The 24,204-nt window shown below is 41.4% G+C and overlaps 1 protein-coding gene across 1 annotated transcript in view; it reads right to left on the bottom strand.

Annotated features, from left to right (window-relative positions):
• The window catches only part of cdh22 (cadherin 22), an 850,755-nt gene that overhangs the window by 235,581 nt on the left and 590,970 nt on the right, over positions 1 to 24,204 (bottom strand). The window contains exon 8 of the mRNA XM_043710157.2: positions 7,949 to 8,085. Within this exon, the coding sequence (XP_043566092.2) occupies positions 7,949 to 8,085 (137 nt within the window). The remainder of the gene's footprint in view (positions 1 to 7,948; positions 8,086 to 24,204) is intronic.

The following is a 24,204-nucleotide window of genomic DNA, read 5'->3' as shown; positions in this document are numbered from 1 at the left end:
TGAGAACACCATCTGCTGCAAGTTCCCTCCAAGCCACTCACGATCCTGACTTGGAAATATATCACCGTTCCTTCAGTGTCACTGGATCAAAATCTCGGAACACACTCCCGAACAGCATTGTGGATGCACCTATTACAAATGTGCTACAGTCAATAAAACAGCTTACCACCACCTTCCAACTAGCGATAGGCAATAAATGCTGGCCCAACCAACTTACCCAACCCTTCCTGAAGAAGGCCTCATGCCCGAAACGTCGATTCTCCTGTTCCTTTGATGCTGCCTGACCTGCTGCGCTTTTCCAGCAACACATTTTCAGTTCTGATCTCCAGCATCTGCAGTCCTCACTTTATCCCCAACCAACTGTGTCCCATTTATGAATGCTTTAAAAGAAATCATCCCCCAAAATCTGCACTTTCATTCCTTCAAAGTAATTACAATTGAAAATAAGCACAATATTACATTAGCATAAGCTTGCAGGCCTGCTTGCTCCTCATCCCAGAGACTTTAGCACAACCAAAACGTTGCTGCTCATATCCTAATGAAAACTTAGCTCCACTTCACACTGACCTATGATCTAACAAGATCTTAATCATAAAATTCTCACTTTGCAGCATCTAAGGAGTGAAAAAAAACAATTAATATTTTGAGTCCAGTGACACTTCAGAACTGGACTCAAAACATTGACTCTACCTTCTCTCCGCAGATGCTGTCACACCCACTGAGTTTCTCCAGCAATTTCTGTTTTTCTTTCAGATTTCTTCAGTCCTTTTTTTTAAACATACCTAATGGACAAATTGTACTGCCTGTTTCATAACGTCATCGTTTTCTGATGGTAAATTTGCAAGTTGCCTCATTATAAAGCTCTAGTGAGCATCTTTGTCAACTACAACATCCCATTGAAATCTCTTTGAAGATTCTCCTTGATTATCATAAATCTAAACAGGCTGATATTTCAACAAATATGAATTAATGGCCTTGGAATGATGTCATTTTCCAGTGGCTTTGTATATTTCAAAAATAGGGTTGATTAGATTCCCTACAGTGTGGAAACAGGCCCTTCGGCCCAACCAGTCCACACCAACCCTACAAAGAGTAACCCACCCAGACCCATTTCCCTCTGACTAATGCAACTAACACTATGGACAATTTAGCATGGCCGATTCACCTGACCTGCACAGGGTGTGTGCCTGACCTGCACATCTTTGGACTGTGGGAGGAAACCGGAGCACCCGAAGGAAACCCACGCAGACATGGGGAGAATGTGCAAACTCCACAGTCAGTCGCCCAAGGCTGGAATCGAACCTGGGATCGTGGTGCTATGAGGCAGTAGTGCTAACCACTGAGCCACCATGCTACCCATGGTAACGGTAGTTGTCTTTTCCCTTGGACAGGGGATTTCAAGACTACGGGATGTGAGAGGAGAGAGCTTTTGAAAAGAAATGAGGCACAAATTTTTTTTCACAAAGGGTGGTTTGTCTGTGGAATGAACTTCCTGAGGAAATGGTGGATGCTGGCACAGTTACAACATTTAAAAGACATTTGGATAAGCAATGAATAGGAAAGGTTTGGAGGGATATGGACCAGGGGTGGGCAGGTGGGACTACTTTAGTTTGGGATTATGTTTGGCATGGACTGGTTGGTCCGAAGGGTCTGTTTTCATGCCGTATGACTCTATAACTCTAAGATTGGATGTAAACGCTACACAGAAATTGTACTGTTAGATTGCCAGTTAGGTGAATTAATGTCAGAGCTCTGCTTGAGAATTAAAAAAAAAAGGACTGTGCTTTTTTATAAACCAGACACACATCCAAAATCCAGTTTGAAATCTAAGAGTATATTTACTTCAGACTGTTGCATGAGCTGGATATATATCCTCCTGGGTATCATAGACTCATGATTATGGTTTTGATTTTTGAATTATACAAGATCACCTTGTCTTTCTCAGCATATATCCTGATGCAATATGTACTGCTACCTTAATTTGCACAAGTGCAGGTTATCTTTTCAAACCTTCCATTGGAAGCTATCTTTTAAGTGCAATGATAGTGTGTGTTGGCAGGGAAATTCAGAATGGAGGTTTTTATATTACTTTTTGAGATGACCATTTCGTTGGCAAGGCTAGCGTTTGTGTTCATCACTGTTTGCCCTTGAGATGGTGGTGGTGAGCTGTTTCCTTGAACTACAGCAGCCCATTTGGTGTAGGCATGTGCACAATGCTATGAGGAAGGTAGTTACATGATTTGGGCCCAGAGACAGTGAAGGAACCATGATGGATTTCCAAGTCAGAAAGATGAGTGACATAGACAGAAACTGCAAGTTGTGGTGTTTCCGTGAATCTGTTGTCCTTGCCCTCCTGGATTGTAGTTGTGGATTTGGAAGATGGTGTCTAAGAGGCTTTTGTGAATTTCTGATTTGCATCTCATTGATGGTGCATGTTGATCAGACTGAGCAGCGGAGGTAGTGATTAGACGCTTGGAAATAGGAGCAAAAAGTGTCAGTCTAGAGAGCTTTGTCCTGGATGGTGTCCAAAGTCATGGGAGTCAAGAAAAGTCCCAGATGATTGGAAAATTGCTGTTGTAACCCCCTTGTTCAAGAAAGACAAAAGATGGAAAATTATAGGCGAATTAACCTAACCTCCGTTGTTGATAAAATTTTAGAATCCATCGTTAAGGATGACATTTCTAAATTCTTGAAAGTGCAGGGTTGGATTAGAACAAGTCGGCATGGATTTAGAGAGGGGAGGTCGTGCCTGACAAACCTTATAATTCTTTGAAGACGTAACAAGTAGGTTAGACCAGGGAAACCTAGTGGATGCTATCTATCTAGACTTCCAAAAGGCCTTTGATGAGGTGTCTCAGGGGAGGTTGCTGAGTAAGGTGAAGACCCATGGTGTCCAAGGTTATCTACTGACATGGGTTGAGGATTGGCTGTCTGACAGAAGGCAGAGAGTTGGGATAAAAGGTTCGTTTTTGGAATGACAGCTGGTGTCAAGTCGTGTCCCGCAGGGTTCAGTGTAGGGGCCGCAGCTGTTCACGTTATATATTAATGATCTGGATGAAGGGACTAGGGGCATTCTGAGGAAGTTTGCTGATGATACGAAGTTAGGTGGACAGGCAGGTAGTACTGAGGAGGTGGGAAAGCTGTAGAAAGAGTTAGACAGTTTAGGAGTGGTCCAAGAAATGGCTGATGAAATTCAACGTGAGCAAAATGCAAGGTCTTGAACTTTGGAAGAAAGAACACAGGCATGGACTATTTTCTAAATGGTGAGAAAATCCATAAAGCTGAAGTACAAAGGGATCTGGGAGTTCCAGTCCAGGATTCGCTAAAGGTTAACTTGCAGGTTGAGTCCGTGATTATGAAAGCGAATGTAATGTTGTCATTTATCTCAAGAGCGTTGTAATATAAAAGCAGCGATGTACTTCTGAGACTTTATAAAGCTCTGGTTAGGCCCCATTTAGAACGCTGTGTCCAACTTTGGGCCCCACACCTCAGGAAGGACATACTGGCACTGGAGCATGTGCAGCGGATGATCCCTGGAATGGTCGGCCTAACATATGATGAACGACTCAGGATCCTGGGATTGTATTCATTAGAGTTTAGAAGGTTGAGGGGAGATCTAATAGAAACATACATGATAATGCATGGCGTGGAAAAGGCGGATGCTGGGAAGTTGGTTCTGTCAGGCGGGGAGACTAGGACCTGTGTGCACTGCCTTAGAATTAGAAGGGGTCAATTTAAAATGGAAATGAGGATACATTTCTTCAGCCAGAGAGTGGTGGGCCTGTGGAATTCATTGCCACGGAGAGCAGTGGAGGCTGGGGATGTTAAATATCTTTAAGGCAGGGATTGATAAATTCTTGATCTCACAAGGAATTAAGGACTACGGGGAGTGAAGTTGAAATGCCCATTAGCTATGACTAAATAGTGGAGTCGACTCGATGGTTAGAATGCCCTTACTTCCACTCCTATTGCCCATAGTCAGGGGTGAATATGGAGAATGGGTCTGGGTGGGTTACTCTTTGAAGGGTCAGTGTGGACTTGGGCTGAAGGGCCTATTTCCATACTGTAGGTAATTTAATCTAATTCCCTTTGGCCCAACCAGTCCACACCGACCCTCCAAAGAGTAACCCACCCAGACCCATTCCCCTCTGAGTAATGCACCTAGTACTACGGACAACTTAGCATGGCCAATTCACCTAACCTGCACATCTTTGGAATGCGGGAGGAAACCGAAGCACCCGGATGAAACCCATGCAGACATGGGGAGAATGTCTGTGTGGAGTTTGCACATTCTCCCGAGGCTGGAATCAAACCTGGGACCCTGGTGCTGTGAGGCAACAGTGCTAACCACTGAGCCACCGTGCCGCCCTGCACATGCAGTGCGAAAGTCAGAGCAGAGTGTTTTTGGAGCTACATTCATCTAGAGTATCTCACTCCTGCCTTTTGTCTCATAAATTGTAGACAAGTTTGGGGAGTCAGAAGGTAAGTTTGTTGCTACAATATTCCTAGCCTCTGATCTATTCACTGTATTTGTGTGTCTGGCTCAGTTCAGTTTCTGGTCAGTGATAATGTCCAGGATGTTGACAATGGAAGATTCAGCCATTGAATGTCAACGAGTAATGGTCATGTTGGATATGATCATTGTATGACACTTGTACAGCATGAATGTTTCTTGCTAGTTGTCAGTCCAAGCCTGGATATTGACCATGACTTACTGTGTTTGGATGTGAACTGCTTCTGTACTTTACGGGCTATGAATGGTTCTGAATGTTGTGCATTCATCACGAACATCTCTACTTCTGACCTTATGACAGAGGGCAGGTCATTAATGAAGATGGTTGGACCTATGACATTACCCTGGCGAACTCCTGCAGAGATGTCCTGGAGCTGAGATGACAGATCTCCGACAATCACAAGCATCTTCCTATGGGCCAGGTATGGCTCCAACCAGCAAAGAGTTTTCTCCAGATTCCCACTGATTCCAGTTTTGCCAGGGCTCCTTGATGTCACACTCAGTCAAGATGTGGCCTTGATGTCAGGGGCTGTCACTCTTATCTCATCTCTGGAATTCAGCTTTTGCTCAAGTTTGAACTGACGCTTTAATAAGGTCAGGAGCTGAGTGGCCCTGGCGGAACCCAAACTCTGGGCAGGGATGAGTAGGCTGCCATGAGGCAGGTGCTGCTTGATAGGACTGTTGGTGACACTCTCCACCGCTTTGGCCAGGGTGAACTTTACCTCTTTTTTTGTGTACACGATGTACCTGGGCAATTTTCCACACTCCCGGGTCGATGCCAGTGTTGTAAATGTACTGGAAGAGAGTGTTTAGGTATGCGGCAAGTTCTGAAGTTCAAGTCTTCAGAGCCTTTGCCACAACATTGTCAGGGCCCAAAGCATGCAGCTGAGTTTAGTTTTCTCTTCATTTGACATTCATGGACATCTCTTTTGAACCATCACTCAACAGTAAAAAACAACAGATTAATGCATGTCACTCAAACTGGTGGAGCATTCTACCTGTATGGTCTAGATCTACGCTGCATGTGCATAGAGTACAAAGTAATCAGGGATCTATGAAATCTGTTCCATATTTTAAAAAACCCTTTATATAATCAAGGGCTGCAATTAAGAAAAATACTTCATGTTGACATTTCTCTGGGTGTAATAAGCTATGAGCAAAGTGTGAGAGATCACCCTCTAGTGGCGAAAGTTAAACATCATCTCTCTCTCTCTCAAAATGAAATTCTGTCTTTCAACTATTCTGAAATTCATTTTTACTGCGTGGATGAAATGAGAAAAATGGATTAGTTGCCACGGACCAGATGTTATAGGAGCATTGTGTGCATTAAACAGAAATTGTTTGGCGTAAGGAGATATGCTGAAGTGAACCATGGGTCAGTTATTTCATTCAAAGTCACCCACCTCTATGCATTCAAATGCAGTCTGACAGAATGCTAGCCAGGAAATAGAATTATTAAAATAACATTTAACAACCACAAAAGAAATGTACAGCACTGGCATAGAATGCAAAGTGCAAAAGAAATAACAGCAGTAGAAAGCTATTACATAGAATTTACAGAAGAGAAACAGATCATCCAAACCTGCCCATTCTGGTGTTTAAGTTCTGCATTAAAATTCCCCTAGTCTTTCTTCTCGAACATTTTCTTCCTTATGTGCCTACCCAGCCTACCCCAAAATGCTTTTATCCAAATTTGTCCCGGTTATGTTCTTACAACGCACTGGGTGAAGGCGTGTCCCATGAATTTCTATCTGGATTAATTTGTGACTGTCTTATGCCTGTGGTCAAGAGTCTGGTGCTGGAAAAGCACAGCAGGTCAGGCAGCATCCAAGGAGCAGGAGAGTCGCTGTTTCAGACGTAAGCCCTTCATCAAGATGAAAGGCTTGTGCTGGAAACATTGAATCCCTTGCTCCTTGGATGCTGCCTGAACTGCTGTGCTTTTCCAGCATCACACTCTCGACTCTGATCTCCAGCATCTGCAGTCCTCACCTTCTCCTTATGCCTGTAGTCACCAGTTTTCTTTACATTTCTCCACATCTACCCCAATAACTCGTTTCATAATTTTAAAGATCTCTACCACATCTAGCATTCAAAGTCCTATATCAAAATACAAGAGGCACCAAGCGCAATGTACATTTGGAGTTTTATACTTGGTGGCATAGGTGATGATCACTTAAGAGAAAGTAAAGACATGAAAGCAAAAATAAACTGCTGAGAAATAAATACTTGCCTCATCAAGTTCATTCTTAAGAGCAATGTTATTTTCAGGAATGTGAATTTGTACTGCCCTGTTTGGAATGCAAAACTGTGGAAAATTGGTAAGGTAACTGTTTGGATGTGAGATACTAGTCACAATGTCAATGTTTATTGGCATTATTAGATACATCTGTGAAACTTGACACATTTGACAAAAACTGTGGCAATGTAAAAAGAAATGGAAACACAAGGCTGCATAATGGAACATTCGATAATGTGTCTCTCAAAGAGATCTAAATATTTAACTCTTTGCTCAGCAAACTCATGAAGGCTTCAAAACTCATGCTTACACCCTATCCTTTGGATTAATTTATCCAATATTGAATGTTAGCTTTTCTCTTCATCAGCTTTTCTCACACTGTGTTACACTGGTTACTTGGGTTGAATTTAATGATGGAGAGGGCCCTTACAGCAGGCTGGGAATTGGGGTAACTGTACTGTGGTTGCTTCCAGGAGCCCCAGTGTAATCTTTGCTCAAGATGCAATTAACTGTTTTACATTTAAGGTGTCAGCCCTTCGAAGGCTGAGAACTTGCCTCCCAGAACAACTGGACAGTCAAAAGGCCAGCACTGGCTCTGTGGAAGTGAAGGTTGCTGCTGGTAATGTAGCCAGCCAGGAGAAACCACCAAGGAGGAAATCCCAGAACTAAATAACAGCCCGCTACGCTGTCCGTCACATCCAAACACTACAAACCACCACCCCACACCGGAGCCCACTGAGGACTGCCAGTTTTCACTTGATAGTCTGTCCATGGGACATCTGGCAAACCCACTACTGGTGACATACCAGCACCAGTCCGGTGCCACCCTTCAGTGACCTTCAATTGGCAGACGGGTGGCATCCTCAATCTCCTCTGCCCCTGACAGAATTACAGGGATCTGGAAAGGTGAAGAACAGCCCACTTTCCAATTTCCTTTCTGACTCTAACCCCTGCATCCATCCCTTCACCTCCTGCAAATTCCTGTGGACTGGATTAACCTTTAACCTTTGTATGCATTATTCCACCCTTGTTCTTTATGTTCTCAAGCTGGGCTCCTCTGTTCAGATGCCCTATGTCATATATCAGTGTGGCTAAAAACATTTTCAGCATGTAAACCATGACCAGACAAATGACTCTCTCAACCTTTCCATTGAACAAAAGCCATTGAAAAGCAAATTGATCTTATAAATGTCATCTACCTGCTTCCATTGCTATCACGGTGAGATTATGCCATCCTGCTGTCTCCCGGTCCAGCCTCTTAGCAATTGTAATGTCTCCAGTGTTGGCATCCATATTAAATATTCTCTCCAAGTCAGTGTTACGATCAATAGAGTATCTGTCAAAGCACCATCGAACAACAGTGAATAAAGAGCATTAGTGAGAATACAGCACATAATTTAGATAGATCATTCCAACCGTGTGACTAACAAACACAAATCCTTGCATGTATATATAAAATATAACATCTTAAAGTACTTTTGTAACCAGTTAAAGTACTTTTGAAATGCGGTCATTTTTTAAAGTGGGAAATCTAGCAGCCACTCTGTGCACAGCAAATGCCCACACACAGTAATGTGATAACGGTCAGATAATCTGTTTATGATTAAGAGGCGACAGCCAAGTGGCATTATCAATGGACTGTTAATCCTGAGACCCAGGTAAAGTTTTGGAACCTGGGTTTGAATCCCGCCATGGGAGACAGTGGGATTTGAAGTCAATAAGATCGGAAATTAAGAGTCTAATAATGACTATGAATCGATTGTTGATTCTCAGAAAAACTCATCTGGTTCACTAAAGTCCTTGAGGGAAGGAATCTGCCATCCTTACCTGGTCTGGCCAACACGTGACTCCAGACATACAGCAATCTGGTTGACATTCAACTGCCCTCTGGGTAATGCAGGCAAGAAATGCTATGGTGTCCTCATCCCATAAATGAATTTAAAAAAACCCTCCTGGATCCACCAGCAGTGGTGGAGAGCAAACAGAGCCTGATCTAGCCCTCACTTCCCTTCAGCTTCCCGATTTTCAAAAGACCATCAAAATTAGCCTTCAGTTTCAACTCGAGGTGAAACAGTGGAGGTGTCATTAAACTGATTAAATGAACAACCTGGGAGCATGTTGGTTATCTGGCCCCATCCATTTTTATTGAAAGGATGGATGCAAGTTGAAACAGGTTCAGGTTTGAGTGTTTTAACATTATAGCATTCCACTTCACCCATTCGGGGGAAGAGGGGGTTAAAACAACTCTCCCATTTGCCTTCAAGGATTGTTTGTGTGACAGAAACAAAAGCCCAGTTCAGTTAAATTCAGTTCTCTGACATTAATTAGACACTTGCATCCAGGGAACATTAAGACAGTTACTCCTGAGGTTCTGGGCAGAACAATTAGGCATGAAATAGAAAAACGAATCAATCTTGAATTATGGCCAGTTTTTGTGCTGTCAGTTGTGACCAAATTGGTTAATTAGCACTTCACTTCAGTTCCTTGCAGCTGAGAGATCGAGATCTTATTTATCCCACCTGCTTTAATCTTGCTTCATTAAAGGGAGAGAATAGCTGTTGTGCCTTGTCTGCATCTAGTTTCTTCTCTCTGTATTTGTAATTCCCAAACCGTTTGTATTCGCAGAGTCTAGCTTCTTTGCCTTTTTTTCCCAGTTTATTGTGATCTGTAAGTATTTGTGTTTTTTTTCCCTACAATTTCCCAAGTTATTTATTTCTAACAATTTCAGAAACAGACTGCAATATTTTGAATGGTTGGTGTCCAAGCACCTTATCTGTTATTCCTACTGGCTGAGGTAATCTCCTCAAGAGAAGGCACACCACTTAAATAACCTCTTGACCTGAAATTTATCAGTGAAGACTCCACTTACATACTCCCTAAAAAGACTGAGATTTGGCACAATTTACCCAACAAACCTGCCTTGCATGATTTGCATAACAGGAAAAAAGTTGCAATCTCATTGTTTAGCTTTGAAGAACATTCTATTTGCAATGAATGAAATAATTTTGAATTCATAGTTGAATTTTTAATTATCCACTCACAACTTCCACAATGTACAACAATAGATATTGCATTTCAAATGAAATTTCTTTGAGACTGTTTGAAGTTTTATGATGGCTAGTTTGTGATGCAGAGTGATACGAATAGCGCAGGTTCAATTCTTGCACTGGCTGAGATTAACTTGAAGGACTCTCCCTCTCAACCTTTAATTAAACCACCACAAGTCATCTCTCTCTGAGACAGCAGCCCAATCATCCTCTGGGACTAAGGCAATTTTATCTTACAATATCTCACTATGTAAACTCAACTATTATGCTGACTTTTCAGCATTTTAACGACATGGAGCATCAACCTGTTTTACTGAAATGAAACATTTTCAAATTCCTGAGTTTCTGCCTGTAACTCGATGGTCTGTGCACTGAGATTATGACTTGTTTCCTCATCTTCTTGCACTATAAAGTTGTCTTAAGTGCTAATTAAGTGCCCAACTGCACCTATCAGTTCAGGAGTATCATTTCAAAAATCTCTTTCACTGGACCTGGGTGTCATTCACTAGGTCTGCATTTACTTCCTGTCCCTAATTGCCCTTGAGAAGGTAATGGTGGGTGCATCTACCGTCCACATGAGAGTCGGAGTGTAAAAACACACACATTGGTGTTAGGCAGGGAATTCCAGGACATTGACTGAATCACAATGAAGCATTGGCAAAGCAGTTGATGTTTGGCTGACAGGGGACATTGCAGGTGGTGTTGTCAAGCATCAGCTGCCCTCTGCCAACTAGAGTGATGTATCTAGAAGATGCTGTCACGGGTGATTTGTTGCGTCCTGTAGACGGCACACATTGCTGTTGCTGTATGTTGGTGATGGAGGGACTAAATGTTCAAGGTGATGGGTGGAAGTTTGGTGTGCCACAAGTAAAAATGGGGAAAATAAAACCTTTTGTGTTTTAAAAGTAACTTGCATCCAAAAATAACATTTAGTCAATAATGCTTTTAGTCCAGTATTACAGGAAAGGTCATAAAGTATAAAATCTTCTTGGTTTGTCCTTTAAGATATTAACAGAATGTTCAAATTTATTTTTTGTCAAATTCATAATCTCTACAGCGATCCTAACAGTATTATTTATGTGCATATCGTGTCAACTGTGGTTCAGCAGTACCACTCTCTCATGCTGAGTCATAAACTTGTAGATTCATTCCTTCTCAAAGACTTGAGCACAGAATCAAATCTAATAACAAGGTACTGAGGGAATGCTGATGGAATAAAAGCTCTTTATTTGCCGTATTAGGGTCTTATTTTCGACACAGAGGTCCATTATTTTAAAGTTTACAGGTGTCACAGCAAGAGCGTGAAATCATCTTGAATCACAATTACAATTGTTTACAGATTGATATTGTTAATGATTTCAAGAACACATTGGGAAAACATTATCTGCACACCATTCATAAACAGTACTGAGCTGAGTCACAAGCACTTAAGTCAAGGCAAGACTGAGTTTCTAAAACTTTACTGGTGCAAAATTGATTTCACCTGATGCTGACCTTGTGCAAAAACTCACCACTAACCACCAACTCAGACTAAAAGCACAACGATGACCAGTTATGTCCCTTTGCAACTGCTGAATCAGACCCTTCAAATTGAGCTCAACTTCTTTGGAGCACAGGTAATAGTTCTAAAACTTCATGCACCTTTAAATGCACTTAATTTTGTAAGAAACTGATCATTAAGACTAACATTTTAAAACGGATGAGTTGGACCAAAGGGTCTATTTCTGGGTTGTACAACTCTGACACAAGTTCAAAAGGTAATATGGCAGCTGTTGGAATTCAAAGTCAAGTATTAAAACAAATCTGGAATATAAAGTTAGTCTCAATTCTGTTGACCACAAAACTACAATCAATAATTGTAAAAACGAATCTGGTTCACTATTGTCCTTTTAGGGAAAGAAATCTAACATTTTAGCCTGGCCTATGAGATTCCAGATCGATGGCAATGCAGTTGACTTTTAACTGCCCTCTGTTCAAAGACAATTGGAAATGGGCAAAAAAATGCCAGGCATATCCCATGGAAATAAGAGAAGTGGTTATTTGCTATGACAATCAAATTTTTAGCTTATTAATAAAACCTCCAGGGCATTTCCACTCTTAAGGAAACTTTATGTTAAATTCTAAAGTTCTATTATATTTATTAAAGATCATAAATGTTATGATCATTAATGTATCAATAAATAAAGATGTTTCTTTTGTTGTTGTGCAAACACTTTTAAAGGCGAACTCATAACCTAGCCAGAGCAATCTTGTGTGCAATTTCTCATCACATTTGTGGGTATGTTTTTTAGAAGTAGGACTCCACATTTCATTCCCCACAGAGTCAGGTGCATGCTGAGATCGATGCCTTGAAGTGTTAACCACACTAACTGCCGACATGGCTATAATTTCTCTGATTCACAGAGACAACCTGGGTTTTCTGATTACTGGTGTCCCTCTATGTTGCAACTGACTGACTGAACACATTACACTGACTCCATTACATACAGATTGTCAGCAAGTAAGGCAGGCAGCTTTATACCAGAATGTCACATGTTGCGATGCATTGTAACTTTCATAAAATTACAGGACAGCCTGGTCTGGAATCTATGCCATAGTGCAACATCCCCCTTTTATCTTGGGGAAAAAAATAAAAAAAAACTTTCCTATAAAGTACAAAGATGCATATAGCTGTGTTGCAGTTTTACATTCAGATGACACCTTGATGGTCATACAAGACCAGGTCTAGTTCTTGCTCAGAAAACATGACTCAGTATTGTAGCTTTAGCCTGCCATGTACTCTCTATCATTGCAGAAAGATTTGTTGCAGATGTGTGGTTGCTGTCTGGCATGAAATCGTCAATATCTGTGTCATCTTACCATTTGAGGGGTTGCTGATGAGATATGTTTCTATTACTTTGCAGGACTTGACCATTGCTCATAACAACACCATATGACTAAGCTTGATACGGCGACAAAGTATTGTTTCATGCATTTGTGCAAAACTCTCAAACTTATGCATTAGTCCAAAGATGTGCAGGTCGGGTGAATTGGCCATGCTAAATTGCCCATAGTGTAAGGTGCATTAGTCAGAGGGAAATGGATCTGGGTGGGTTACTCTTTGGAGGGTCGGTGTGGATTGGTTGGGCTGAAGGGCCTGTTTCCACACTGTAAGGAATCTAATATCTAATATCCTGGACCAGGTTGGGATAACTGTTTTCATGCTTATTGATTATATTCTTCTGCCCTTTTCCTCTTCTTTCCAACAGCGTTTCATGCAAATATAGTTAAGCTGTGAGTCTGTGGGAGGGAAGAATTGTGTGGGTCCATCTCCTAAACGTGAGAGCTGGTGGTGAGACTTAACTGGTACCGAAGGAGTGGAGCATAAAATTAACCTGGCTATCTGCAGATCTTGGCAGGTGCTTTACATTTAATGATTCATGATTTTATGGCAGGAACAGTTCTGTGGAATCACTTGACTAAGGGCAATGAGGAGAAGAGATAATAGAACATCCCATCTCCTGCATATCTCGGAAGAGTGCACTAGCGTACTGTGGACTGTTGTGAAACACCCATTGCTGAGAAACACTGAACATAATGAAGATGCCAATCAATGTGTCAATGATTGCAGGAGTGGTATCTTTGATTTGACAAACTAAAGGGAATCTGATAGTCACATATCAAAATGTAATGTTGAACAAGCGAAGTATCAGTTACAAACTTTCCCTAGAGGAGGCTCAGAAGGAGGAGATATTCTGTTAATTATTGAAGTTAATGGAATTGATATTTTTTCACACAATGATGAGTTGAGCATGTCTTTATCAATGTGGGACCAATCTATGGATTTGTGTGTCAATCTCTTGGGTTTTTCAGTTCCCATGTGACCTATATGGTCTAGATTGTCTTTATGTCGAGCTTGTAGAATTATGACTTGTTTTTCTTTGAAGATTGTTTTCCTAGAGAGATCTAGGTCATCTTTGAATGAACAGAATGAAGACATCAGCTCACAGACCATTTTGATGTGTTCACTGATGATCATTTTGAGCTGTTGCAGTTGGTCACCATATGGTGTAGCTTGGTGAATCTGCCCTGATCAGCTGAGACCAAAGTGCATTAGATCAATGTTGCAGTCTAGAATGTTCAGTTTGCAACGCATGGGTTTATTACATCATGGATCATAAAAATCCACAGATCCATGCATATGGGCAGACTGTTAATTTGTTTTAATGATGTAAAAAGTTTCAAATGTCAATACTGTGGAGGCAGATTGACATTATCCAACTTAAATGTCAATGTATGGAATTTAGATTAGATTTTAGATTACATTACAGTGTGGAAACAGGCCCTTCGGCCCAACAAGTGCACACCGACCCACCGAAGCGAAACCCACCCATACCCCTACATTTACCCCTTCCCTAACACTACGGGCAATTTAGCATGGCCAATTCACCTGACCCTGCACATCTTTTTTGGACTGTGGGAGGAAACCGGAGCACCCGGAGGAAACCCACGCAGACACGGGGAGAACGTGCAAACTCCACACAGTCAGTCGCCTGAGGCGGGAATTGAACCCGGGTCTCAGGCGCTGTGAGGCAGCAGTGCTAACCACTGTGCCACCGTGCCGCCCACTAATATTAGACCCATTTTGAGCAGTTAGCTCACCTTTGTCAATTAAATCACAATGTGCCTGTTTCCTGAGCACACCTTTGTCAGGTGTATAATGGATGCATCCACTCACACCAGTGTCAATTTTGTCATAAAGCATATTGTCTATTCCTTGTGGGATATACACTTGAAATGAGGCAAACAATTTAGGTTGTTTTTTGACAGCATCCATGTGGCATCTCAAGTTGACCACACATTCTATCTGACTGGGATCTGTAAGCTGTACCATTGTAGTTGCCTTTTGGAGTTTGTTGACCTGCTTGTGTGTCATAGACAGAACTTTGCATTGTACCTTCATATGTCACTGTGGAGTATTGTGTTGAACTTTGAGTTCCTATGAACATAGTTTGCATACATTATGAGATGCTGAACACCATCTCATTGGAAAAAAAAAACATATTTCATGCAAGATTTTGATATTCTACTGAACCTGTTGATGGCTGCAGTAGTTGTTCCACACTTGAGTCCTTGCAGATGATGCCGGTCTACTCCAATGTTTTCAAACTTGCATCCTTCTCCTGGTCGTTTGGGTTTATAGAATCATATAGCATGGAAACAGATCCTTCACTCCAACCAATGGCAGCCAACCATATGGTTTTTCAAAAGTATATGGTAGGTTAAAGGCAGAGGCCAGTTTCGCAAATCTTTCAGCTAAGTTAACTTCTGTAAAATCACATTCTGTACATTTTGCCTTAATATCTGCCAATGAATTAATTGATTGATTTTGTTGGCTGTTGTCAGTATAAATATGAACTCAAATCTGAAATTGACTTGAACTTTAAGTTGTTATTCTAAAATCTGAAAAATTTCTCAAGACCTTTGTGATGATCATCAGAAATATTGGAAGGTTTTATTCTTCAGTCTTCAGTGCCCAAAATGAGAAGAAGTTTGCCTGTTGATCCTTGTTTCTAATCTTCCAATCCATTAAGTAATAAGTGATTCTTTCTTTAAATAACTGCAGTTCAGGGAGCGTGTCAATTCTGATAATCAATTTGCATCTTTCTTGTGTAGCTTTATGCTCTGTAAATATTGCCAATATAAGAATCTGTATTACATTGTAGTTCTTCTGTTTTTTTTAATTTGTTTTGGCTTTTATTCTCTTTTTGTATTATTATCAGTTGTTCATAGAATCCCTACAGAACCAGGCCATTTGGCCCATCTGCTCCACGCCGACCTCCCGAAGAGCATCCCACCAATCTATCCCTGTAACCCTACATGGCTAACCCACCTAGTCTGCACATCCCCAGACACTATGGTCAATTTAGCACAGCCAATTTAATTAACTTGCACTTATTTGGACTTTGGGAGGAAACCCACGCAGATGTGGGGAGAATGTGCAAACTCCACAGTCACCCAAGGGTGGGATCGAACCAAGGTCCCTGTGCTGTGACGCAGCAGTGCTAACCACTGAGCCACCGTGATGCCCCATTAAAACTTGGAGGCTTGTGTCTATAGGTGGCAATTACACCAAAAAGCAGCAGTGATGATGTCACATGTGGCTTTTAAAATTTGTTTTTTTTTAATTTTCATGCCATTTTAAAATGCTGGAATAGACTGATGTCTGGACACAGGTAAACCCTCTTTAACATTGAAAATGTGACTTCCTATTGTTTTGAGCTGTATTTTATTCCTGGATTGCTTTCTTAGATCAGGGACGGTCTTTAACATTTTTAACTTGCTGATCCTTTTCTCTTTAAATTGATGTTGTCTGTGCCTCTCAAACTCTTAAATTTTGAAAGTGAGTTAGAATACTCATTGTGTTTCAGCATTTTTTATTCAGATTGATGGATGACTGTTGTTTGTAACTGCCATGTTGCTGTCACCTTTCATTGTTCTTTGGTATCTACTTGCTGCCAATAACGAGCATTTAGCAGCAGCTTTTAAGTCCTCCTTGCTGTCACTATAATGAACTTTGTGGGTTTCCGATATGTTGGCCTGCATTACATGTGTTCATGCAGAGACAGATGTCTTGAAGTTACAGCTGACAAGTTACAATACCACAGCTTTATACACAAAATTTGAGTTCTGTGTTTATTGATGTTACTGTATATTACATATACACAGCTGACTGACTGAACACACTACACTGATTCTCTGACAGAGAGTTTGATTGAAGGCAAGTACATTTACTTCCAAACTTCAACTGTCACGGTGCCATGTACCTGTTCTAATTAAGTCTGACATCTATGCCCCAGTCTTTTCCCATTTTCAGAATTGTGACCAAAACTCTACTATAATTACTGTCGCAACATTTTAATTTAAATCTAAATTTACCTTAATAAATATTCTGTTACTGAAATTATCCAGCAGAGTGGTATTCAAATTCTTGACCATATTAGCAAATGAACAACTATTATTTCCTCACATTGGAAAATAACTTTTAATTGAGCTTTTGTGATTCCTGTAATAGTTGGCTTCAGCAAGGGCGATATTTGGGAATTCTACTGTTTACTTCAACACACCTGACCCATGAGAGGCCAGTGTGAAAAACAGACACCAGGGTAATATTTCCATCACTGTTCTTTCAGCCTGCCTGACTTTTATTGGAAAGAAAAAAAAAGACTCTTATTTAGAAGCCCACTGAAATATGTACTTTTGGCTCTCATATGAAGAGCTGGCACTTGGCTAAGATATTTAGAAGTCAGTCAATGACCACAGCCATGAATCACTGGAAGAAAAACTCACTGTGTGCAATGTGGCAAAGGAAAAGAATAGAATGACAAAATAAAATCATGTTGTGTTGCATCGATTCTTTCAGTTTTGGCATACATGAGACAATCCAAATGCAATTAAATTTTATCCCACAGTTCTGACCACTGATGCAGTACTCTCTTGACACAAATAAAGGACATTTATCCTTAGTAAAAATCCATCAAGTATAAATATAATTGTTTTGGGAATTTCTTGTTGGTTATTTTGTTAATTGTGTCTCAATGCACTTACCATTAAATAACCTGATCCCAAGATGAGTAAGGCAAGATTTTATGCAATTCAACACTTGATAGCACAAGAGATTATTTCTTAAACTGCTGTTAAATGGTAATGATAATTAATTGCTAATTAGTTCTGACTGTTAGATTACCCTTGTTATTAATGCTAATATAAATCTGTTACTGACAGCTATTAAAATACAAATAGGAGAACTGTTCATTTGGGCACAATTTAAATTAGTTATACACCACAGAACAGCATTGTTCCGGTTTCTTTAATGTTGTGAACATTATTCATTCCTCTCATATTTTGTGTGATGACTTAAGCACAAAGGAAGAGGGAACACCATAAGAAATTGGAACAGGAGTAGGCCATTCAGCCCCTTGAGCTTGCTCCACCATTCAATCGGATCATGACAGAACCAACATTCCCTACTTGGTTACCCAACTGATTAAAAATCTATCTCAGCCTTAAATATACGCAAGGACTCTGTATCACAGCTCTCTGTGGCAAGGAATTCCCAGCACTCTTAACCCTCTGAGAGAAGAAATATTTCCTCATCTCAGTCTTAAATTGGTGCCTCTTTATTCTGAGTCTATGCCCTCTGGTCTGAGACTCCCATGAGGGGAAGCATCCACTCAGTATTTACCCTGTCAAGCCCCTTAAGAATTGAATACGTTTCAATGACATCACCTTTCATTCTTCTAAATTCCAGTGAATAGAGGCCCAACTTACTTAGCCTTTGTTCAATATATCAATCTCTTCATATTAGGGATCACCTTAGTGAATGTTCAATGAACCACCTCCAGTAAAATGGCTTATTTTCCTAAATCAGGGAACCAACTCTGCTCACAGTACTCCTGATATGATCTCACCAGTACCTTGTACATTTTCAATAAGGCTTCCCTACTCTTATATTCCAACCCCCTTGAAATAAGGGTGAACATTCCAGTTGCTTTCCTGATTACCTGCTGCACCTGTGTGCTAGCTTTCTGTATTTTGTGCACAAGTACAATTGTGCTGCATTTTTCTGCACTTTTTCTCCATTTAAATAACACTTTCATTCTCCTTTCAAAATTGAACAACTTCACATTTTCCACTTACTTCACCTATCAGTATCTCTCTGTAATCTGTATTTCTCTCACCTACTTTTGTCATTTGCAAATATGACTGCAGTACATTCTCATCTTTCCTCCAAGTCATTAATGTATACTGCTACAATATAATATAATATAATATAATATTGTTGTGGTCCCAGCACAGAACCTTTGGAACCGTATGAGTTACAGGTCACCAAAGTGAAAAAGAACCCCTTATCCCCCACTCACTGCTTCATGGCCATGAGCTAATTCTCTATTTGATTAGATTACATTAGATTAGATTCCCTACAGAGTTGAAACCAACAAGACCACACCGACCCTCCGAAGAGGAACCCACCCAGACCCATTTCCCTCTGACGAATGCACCTAACACCATGGGCAATTTAGCATGGCCAATTCACCTGCACCTGCACATCTTTGGACTGTGGGAGGAAACCGGAGCACCCAGAGGAAACCCACGCAGACACGGGGAGAATGTGCAAACTCCACACAGTCAGTTGCCTGAGGTTGGAAATGAACCTGGGATGCTGGTGCTGTGAGGCAGCAATGCTCACCACTGAGCCACTGTGCCACCCCATCTATATGACTATACTATCTCAGGCACTGTGGGACTCATATCTTGTGACTTTGCTTTTTGTGGGATATGTTGTAGAACACCTCTGGGAATCCAAATACAACAAATCTACTGGTTCCCCTCTCTCCACTATGCTGGGGATTTCAGGCTGAAGAACAGAAGGGATGGGAACTGAGTGGGAGCGAGCACAGAACAGTCTGGAATGGGAAGGGACTACAAAAACTTGTGGATTTGGGGCCTGCACTTCAGGACCAGAGTTGAGCAGGAGCGAGTAGAGAGCAGTCTGTGAAGGTAAGAAATTCTGATTCTGAGGGGGAAACTGAAAAGTGACATCACAGGAGGGCTGTGATTTGACTAGCTAATAAGGGGTCTGCTAAATTTGTGTCTGTGTTACATTGAATCTTGTTAATTTATTGCTTACAACATGCATAAGCAGAGATACAAAAACATTAAAAAAAATTTTAAACAATCAAAACTAATTAAGAAAAACAAGGATGGAGGGTCATGTGATGTGTCATTGCTGCATGATGTGGGAGCTGGTGGACCCCATTCTGATTCCCAGTGACCATGTCTGTCATAAATGTTGGTTGCTGGACGAACTGGAGTTCAGAATCGATGAGCTGGAGTCTGAGCTTCAAACATAACGACACATTGTTGGGGGGGGGCGTGGGAAGAGTTATCTTGATGCTGTGTTTCAGGAGATAGTCACACCCCTTAGACTAACTAATTCCAATTCAGTCAATGGTCAGGAACAGCAGGGCTGTGGCTGTGAGTGAGGCTGGTGGAGGGATCCAGGAGGGAGAGCCGCAGGAGCTTCAGCCCCTGTCCTTACCCAGCAGGTTTCAAGAGTATTGCTCCCTGTGCGGATGGGAATGGGGACTGCAGGGAGGATGAGCTGACTTGGTACAAGGAGCCATTCAAATGGGAAGAGAGAATAGAAATGTTGTAATTGGGGATAGCATAGTTAGAGGCATAGACCCTACTCTCTATGACTAGGGCAGAGATTCTACGAAGGGAGTATGAACAGCTGGGGTCTAAAAAAGCAGAACCAAAAAGGTAATAATCTCTGGATTACTACCTGAGCCAGGAGCTAATTGGCACAGGGTCAATAAGATTAAGCAGGGAAATGTATGGCGCAAAGATTGGTGTGGGAGAAATGGGTTTGAATTCCATTGGACATTGGCACCAGTACAGGGGAAGGAGGGGCCTGTTCCAATGGGACAGTCTTCAGCTGAACCGTGCTGGGACCAGAGTCCTAGCGAATCCTGTAACTAGGGCTGTGGGGCAGGGCTTTCAACTAAATGCGGGGGCGGGGAAGAAGGTTCAATTGTAGGAGAAATTAGGAAACCTGAATTAAAGGATGAGGTAAGAGTACAGACCTCAGGAAAGGTATTAAAATATTCAGCACAGATATAAATAGGACAGAGTGTTTGGAAAGGATTAACAATCAAACTTCAAGCACTCTGGACAACTGAATGACAATGAGAAGAGCGATGGTTAATACAGGAGTAAAGGTGTTACATCTGAATGTATGGAGTATAAGGAATAAGGTAAGTAGGCTTGTGGCACAGATCAAAATTGGTAGGTATGTGGTGGGCATCACGGAAATGTGGTGGCTCGGGCATCAGGATTGTCAGCTAAATATTCAAGGATATACATCCAACTGAAAAGATAGGCAGGTGGGCAGATGGTGTGGGTTTGTTGTATGAGCAAGAAATGAAATTAAATCAATAGTAAGAAATGAAATAGGGTAAGATGGTGTAGAATCTGTGGGGGTGAATTGAGGAACTGCAAAGGTAAAAAAAAAAGTCATAGTTGGAGTTACATGTAGGTCTCTAAATAGCAGTCAGGAGCTGGGTGCAAAATACATCAGGGGAAAGGAAAGATAAGTAGGAAAGGCAAAGTTACAGTGATCATGGGGGATTTCAATATGCAGGTGGACTGGAAAAATTAGGCAGTGGATTGCAAGGAATGGAATTTGTGGAATGTCTATGAGATGACTCTTTGGAGCAGCATTTGTTGGAGCTTACTGGTGAACAGGCAATACTGGATTCAAAGTTGTGCTATGAGGCAGACTTGATAAGGGAGCTTAAGGTAAAGGAACCCTTCAGAGGCAACGATCATAACTTGATTGAAAATACTCTGCAATTTGAGAGGGAGAAGACAGAATCAGAGGTAACAGTATTACAGCTGAATAAAGGCAACTACAGAGGCATGAGGGAGGAGCTGGATAGAATTGACCAGAAGAGGAGCCGAGCAGGAAAGACAGTGAAACAGCAATGGCAGGAGTTTCTGGGAGTGATTCAGGAGACACAGCAGAGATTAATCCTGAGGTAAAAGCTGCATGGTACAGGGAGGATGAGGCAATCATGGCTGACTAAGGAGTCAGAGTTAGCATAAAGAGCAAAAGAGAAAGCATATAATGAGACAAATGCGGATTGAGAAGCTTAGAAAGACCAACAGAGGTAAACAAAAAAAGAAATAAGGAGGGAAAAGATTAAATATTAAGGTAAGTTAGCCAGTAATATAAAGGAAGACTGTAAAGTTTATTTAGATATATAGAAGCCAAAAGAAAGGCAAAAGTGGGCATTGAGCCACTGGAAAATGGCACTGAAGAGATAGTAGTGGGGAACAGGAAATGGCTAAGAAACTGAATAATTACTTTGCATCAGTGTTCACAGTGAAAGACATGAGTAATATCGCAAAAAAATTGACAGAGTGAGATAGAGTCAGAGCTAACAGTATTACAGCTGAATAAAGGCAACAACAGAGGCATGAGGGAGAAGCTGGGTAGAATTGACTGAGAGAGAACCCTAGCGGGAAAGAACTGGAACAGCAGTGGCAGGAGTTTCTGGGAGTAATTCAGGAGACTATATAATTAGTTTGCATCAGTCTTCACGGTGGAAGACATGAGTAATATTCCAAAAAATCGACAGTGTGAGGAGGCCGAAGCGAGTATGGTGGCCATTACCAAGGAGAAGGTGTAGAAAACCTGAACAGCCTGAAGGTGGAGAAATAACCTGGGGCAGATGGACAACACTCCAGAGTTCTAAGGAAGATAATTGAAGGGATAGTGGGGGCATGATGTGCTAATCTTTCAGGAATCTCTAGAATCAGGGAGGGTCCCAGAGGACTAGAAAATCACTAACATGACACCCCTGTTTAAAAAGGGAGTAAGGCAAAAGATTGGAAATTGCAGAGCAATTAGCCTAACCCCGGTTGTGGGTAAGATCCTGGAATCTGTTGTGAAGGATGAGATTTCTGAATACTTGGAAGTGTATAATAAAATAGGGCAAAGTCGGCATGATTTAATCAAGGTTAGGTCATGCCTGACAAATCTGTTAGAATTCTTTGAGGAATTAGTGAGCAGGTTCGACCAAGGAGAGCCAATGCATGTTATCTAACTGGACTTCAAAAATGCCTTTAACAAGGTGCCGCAGAGGAGGTTACGGAGTATGATAAGGGCCCATGGTGTTAGAGGCAAGGTGCTAGCATGGAAAGAAGCTTGGTCATCTGGCAGAAAGCAGAGAGTGGGGATAAAAGGGTCCTTCTTAGGAATGACAGCTGGTAATACGGGGTCTTCTGCAAGGCTCAGTGTTGGGACCCCAACGTTTCACTTTATACATTAACAGTCTGGATGAAGGAACTGAGGGCATTCTAGCTATGTTTGCAGACTATAAAAAGATAGGGAGAGGGACAGGCAGCATTGAGCAGATGGGGAGGCTGCAGAAGGGTTTGGACAGGTTAGGAGAGTGGGCAAAGAAGTGACAGGTGGAGTACAATGTGGGAAAGTGAGGTGATGAACTTTGGTAAGAAGAATAGAGACATGGACTATTTTCTTGATGGGGAGAAAATTCAGAAATCTGAAGTGCAAAGAGACTTAGGAGTTCAAGTCCAGGATTCTCTCAAGGTAAACTTGCAGGTTGAGTCAGTAGTTAGGAAGACAAATGCAATGAAGGCATTTATTTTGACAGGTCTTGAATATAAAAGCAGGGATGTACTTTTGAGGGTCTGTAAGGCTCTGGTCAGACCACATCTGAAGTATTGTGCACAGTTTTGGACCCCATATCTCAGGAAGAATGTACTGGCGTTGGAGTGTGTTCAGAGAAGATTCGTGAGAATGGTCCGAGGAATGAAAAGCTTAACATGAGGAATGTTTGAGGACTTTGGGTTTATTCTTGATGGTGTTTAGAAGGATGAGGGGAGATCTAATTGAAACTTATAGAATACTGAATGGCCTGGACAGAGAGGATATTGGAAAGATGTTTCCATTGGTAGGAGAGACTAGGATCCATGGGCATAACCTCAGAACAAAGGAAAGACCTTTCAGCAGGGAGATAAGGAAAAACTTCTTTAGCCAGAGAGTGGTGAATCTATGAAATTCATTACCACAGAAAGCTGTGGGAGCCAGGTCATTGAGTATATTTAAGACAGAGATCTAAGAGGTTCTTGAATATCAAGGACATCAAGGGTTATGGGAAGAAAGCGGACAATAGGGTTGAGAAACTTATCAGCCACGTTTGAATGGTGAAGCAGACTCAAGGGACTCCATAGAAATGAACACAGTGTAATTCAGTAACCTTGTGCAAGACTGTAGAGTACGATGGGCCGATGGGCCGAGGTGTGGCAGATTGAATGTTATAGAGTCATAGAGATGGACAGCATGGAAACAGACCCTTCGGTCCAACCTGTCCATGCCGACCAGATATCCAAACCCAATCTAATCCCATTGCAATTTGGTAAGGCAGATCAGACCAGGAAGTATACACTTAGTTGTCACGTCTTGGGGAGTGTTGCTAAACAATGAGACCTTGAGATACAGTTTCATAGTTCCTTGAAAATGGAGTCACAGGTAGACAGGGTAGTGAAGAAGACATTTGATATACTTGTCTTTATTGGTCAGTGCATTGAGTATAGGAGTTGGGATGTCATGTTACAGCTTCTCTGGTAAAGCCACTTTTGGATTACCATATTCAATTCTGGTCTTCCTGTTAGGAAAGGTGTTGTTAAATTTTAAATGATGCAGAAAATATTTACAATGATGTTGCCAGTGTTAGAGCTGTAGGGAGAGGCTGAATTGGTTTGGGCTATTTTCCCTGAACCATCAGAGGCTGAGGGGTGACCTTTTAGAGGTTTATAAAATCATGAGAGGCTTGAAA

This window comes from Chiloscyllium plagiosum, unplaced genomic scaffold, assembly GCF_037043375.1.
Source record: "Chiloscyllium plagiosum isolate Xiang-an unplaced genomic scaffold, Cpla_swu_hap1 HiC_scaffold_15, whole genome shotgun sequence".
Lineage (NCBI taxonomy): Eukaryota > Metazoa > Chordata > Chondrichthyes > Orectolobiformes > Hemiscylliidae > Chiloscyllium > Chiloscyllium plagiosum.
The sequence above is the reverse complement of the archived record's forward strand: the minus strand, read 5'-3'. Positions and strand labels throughout refer to the sequence as shown.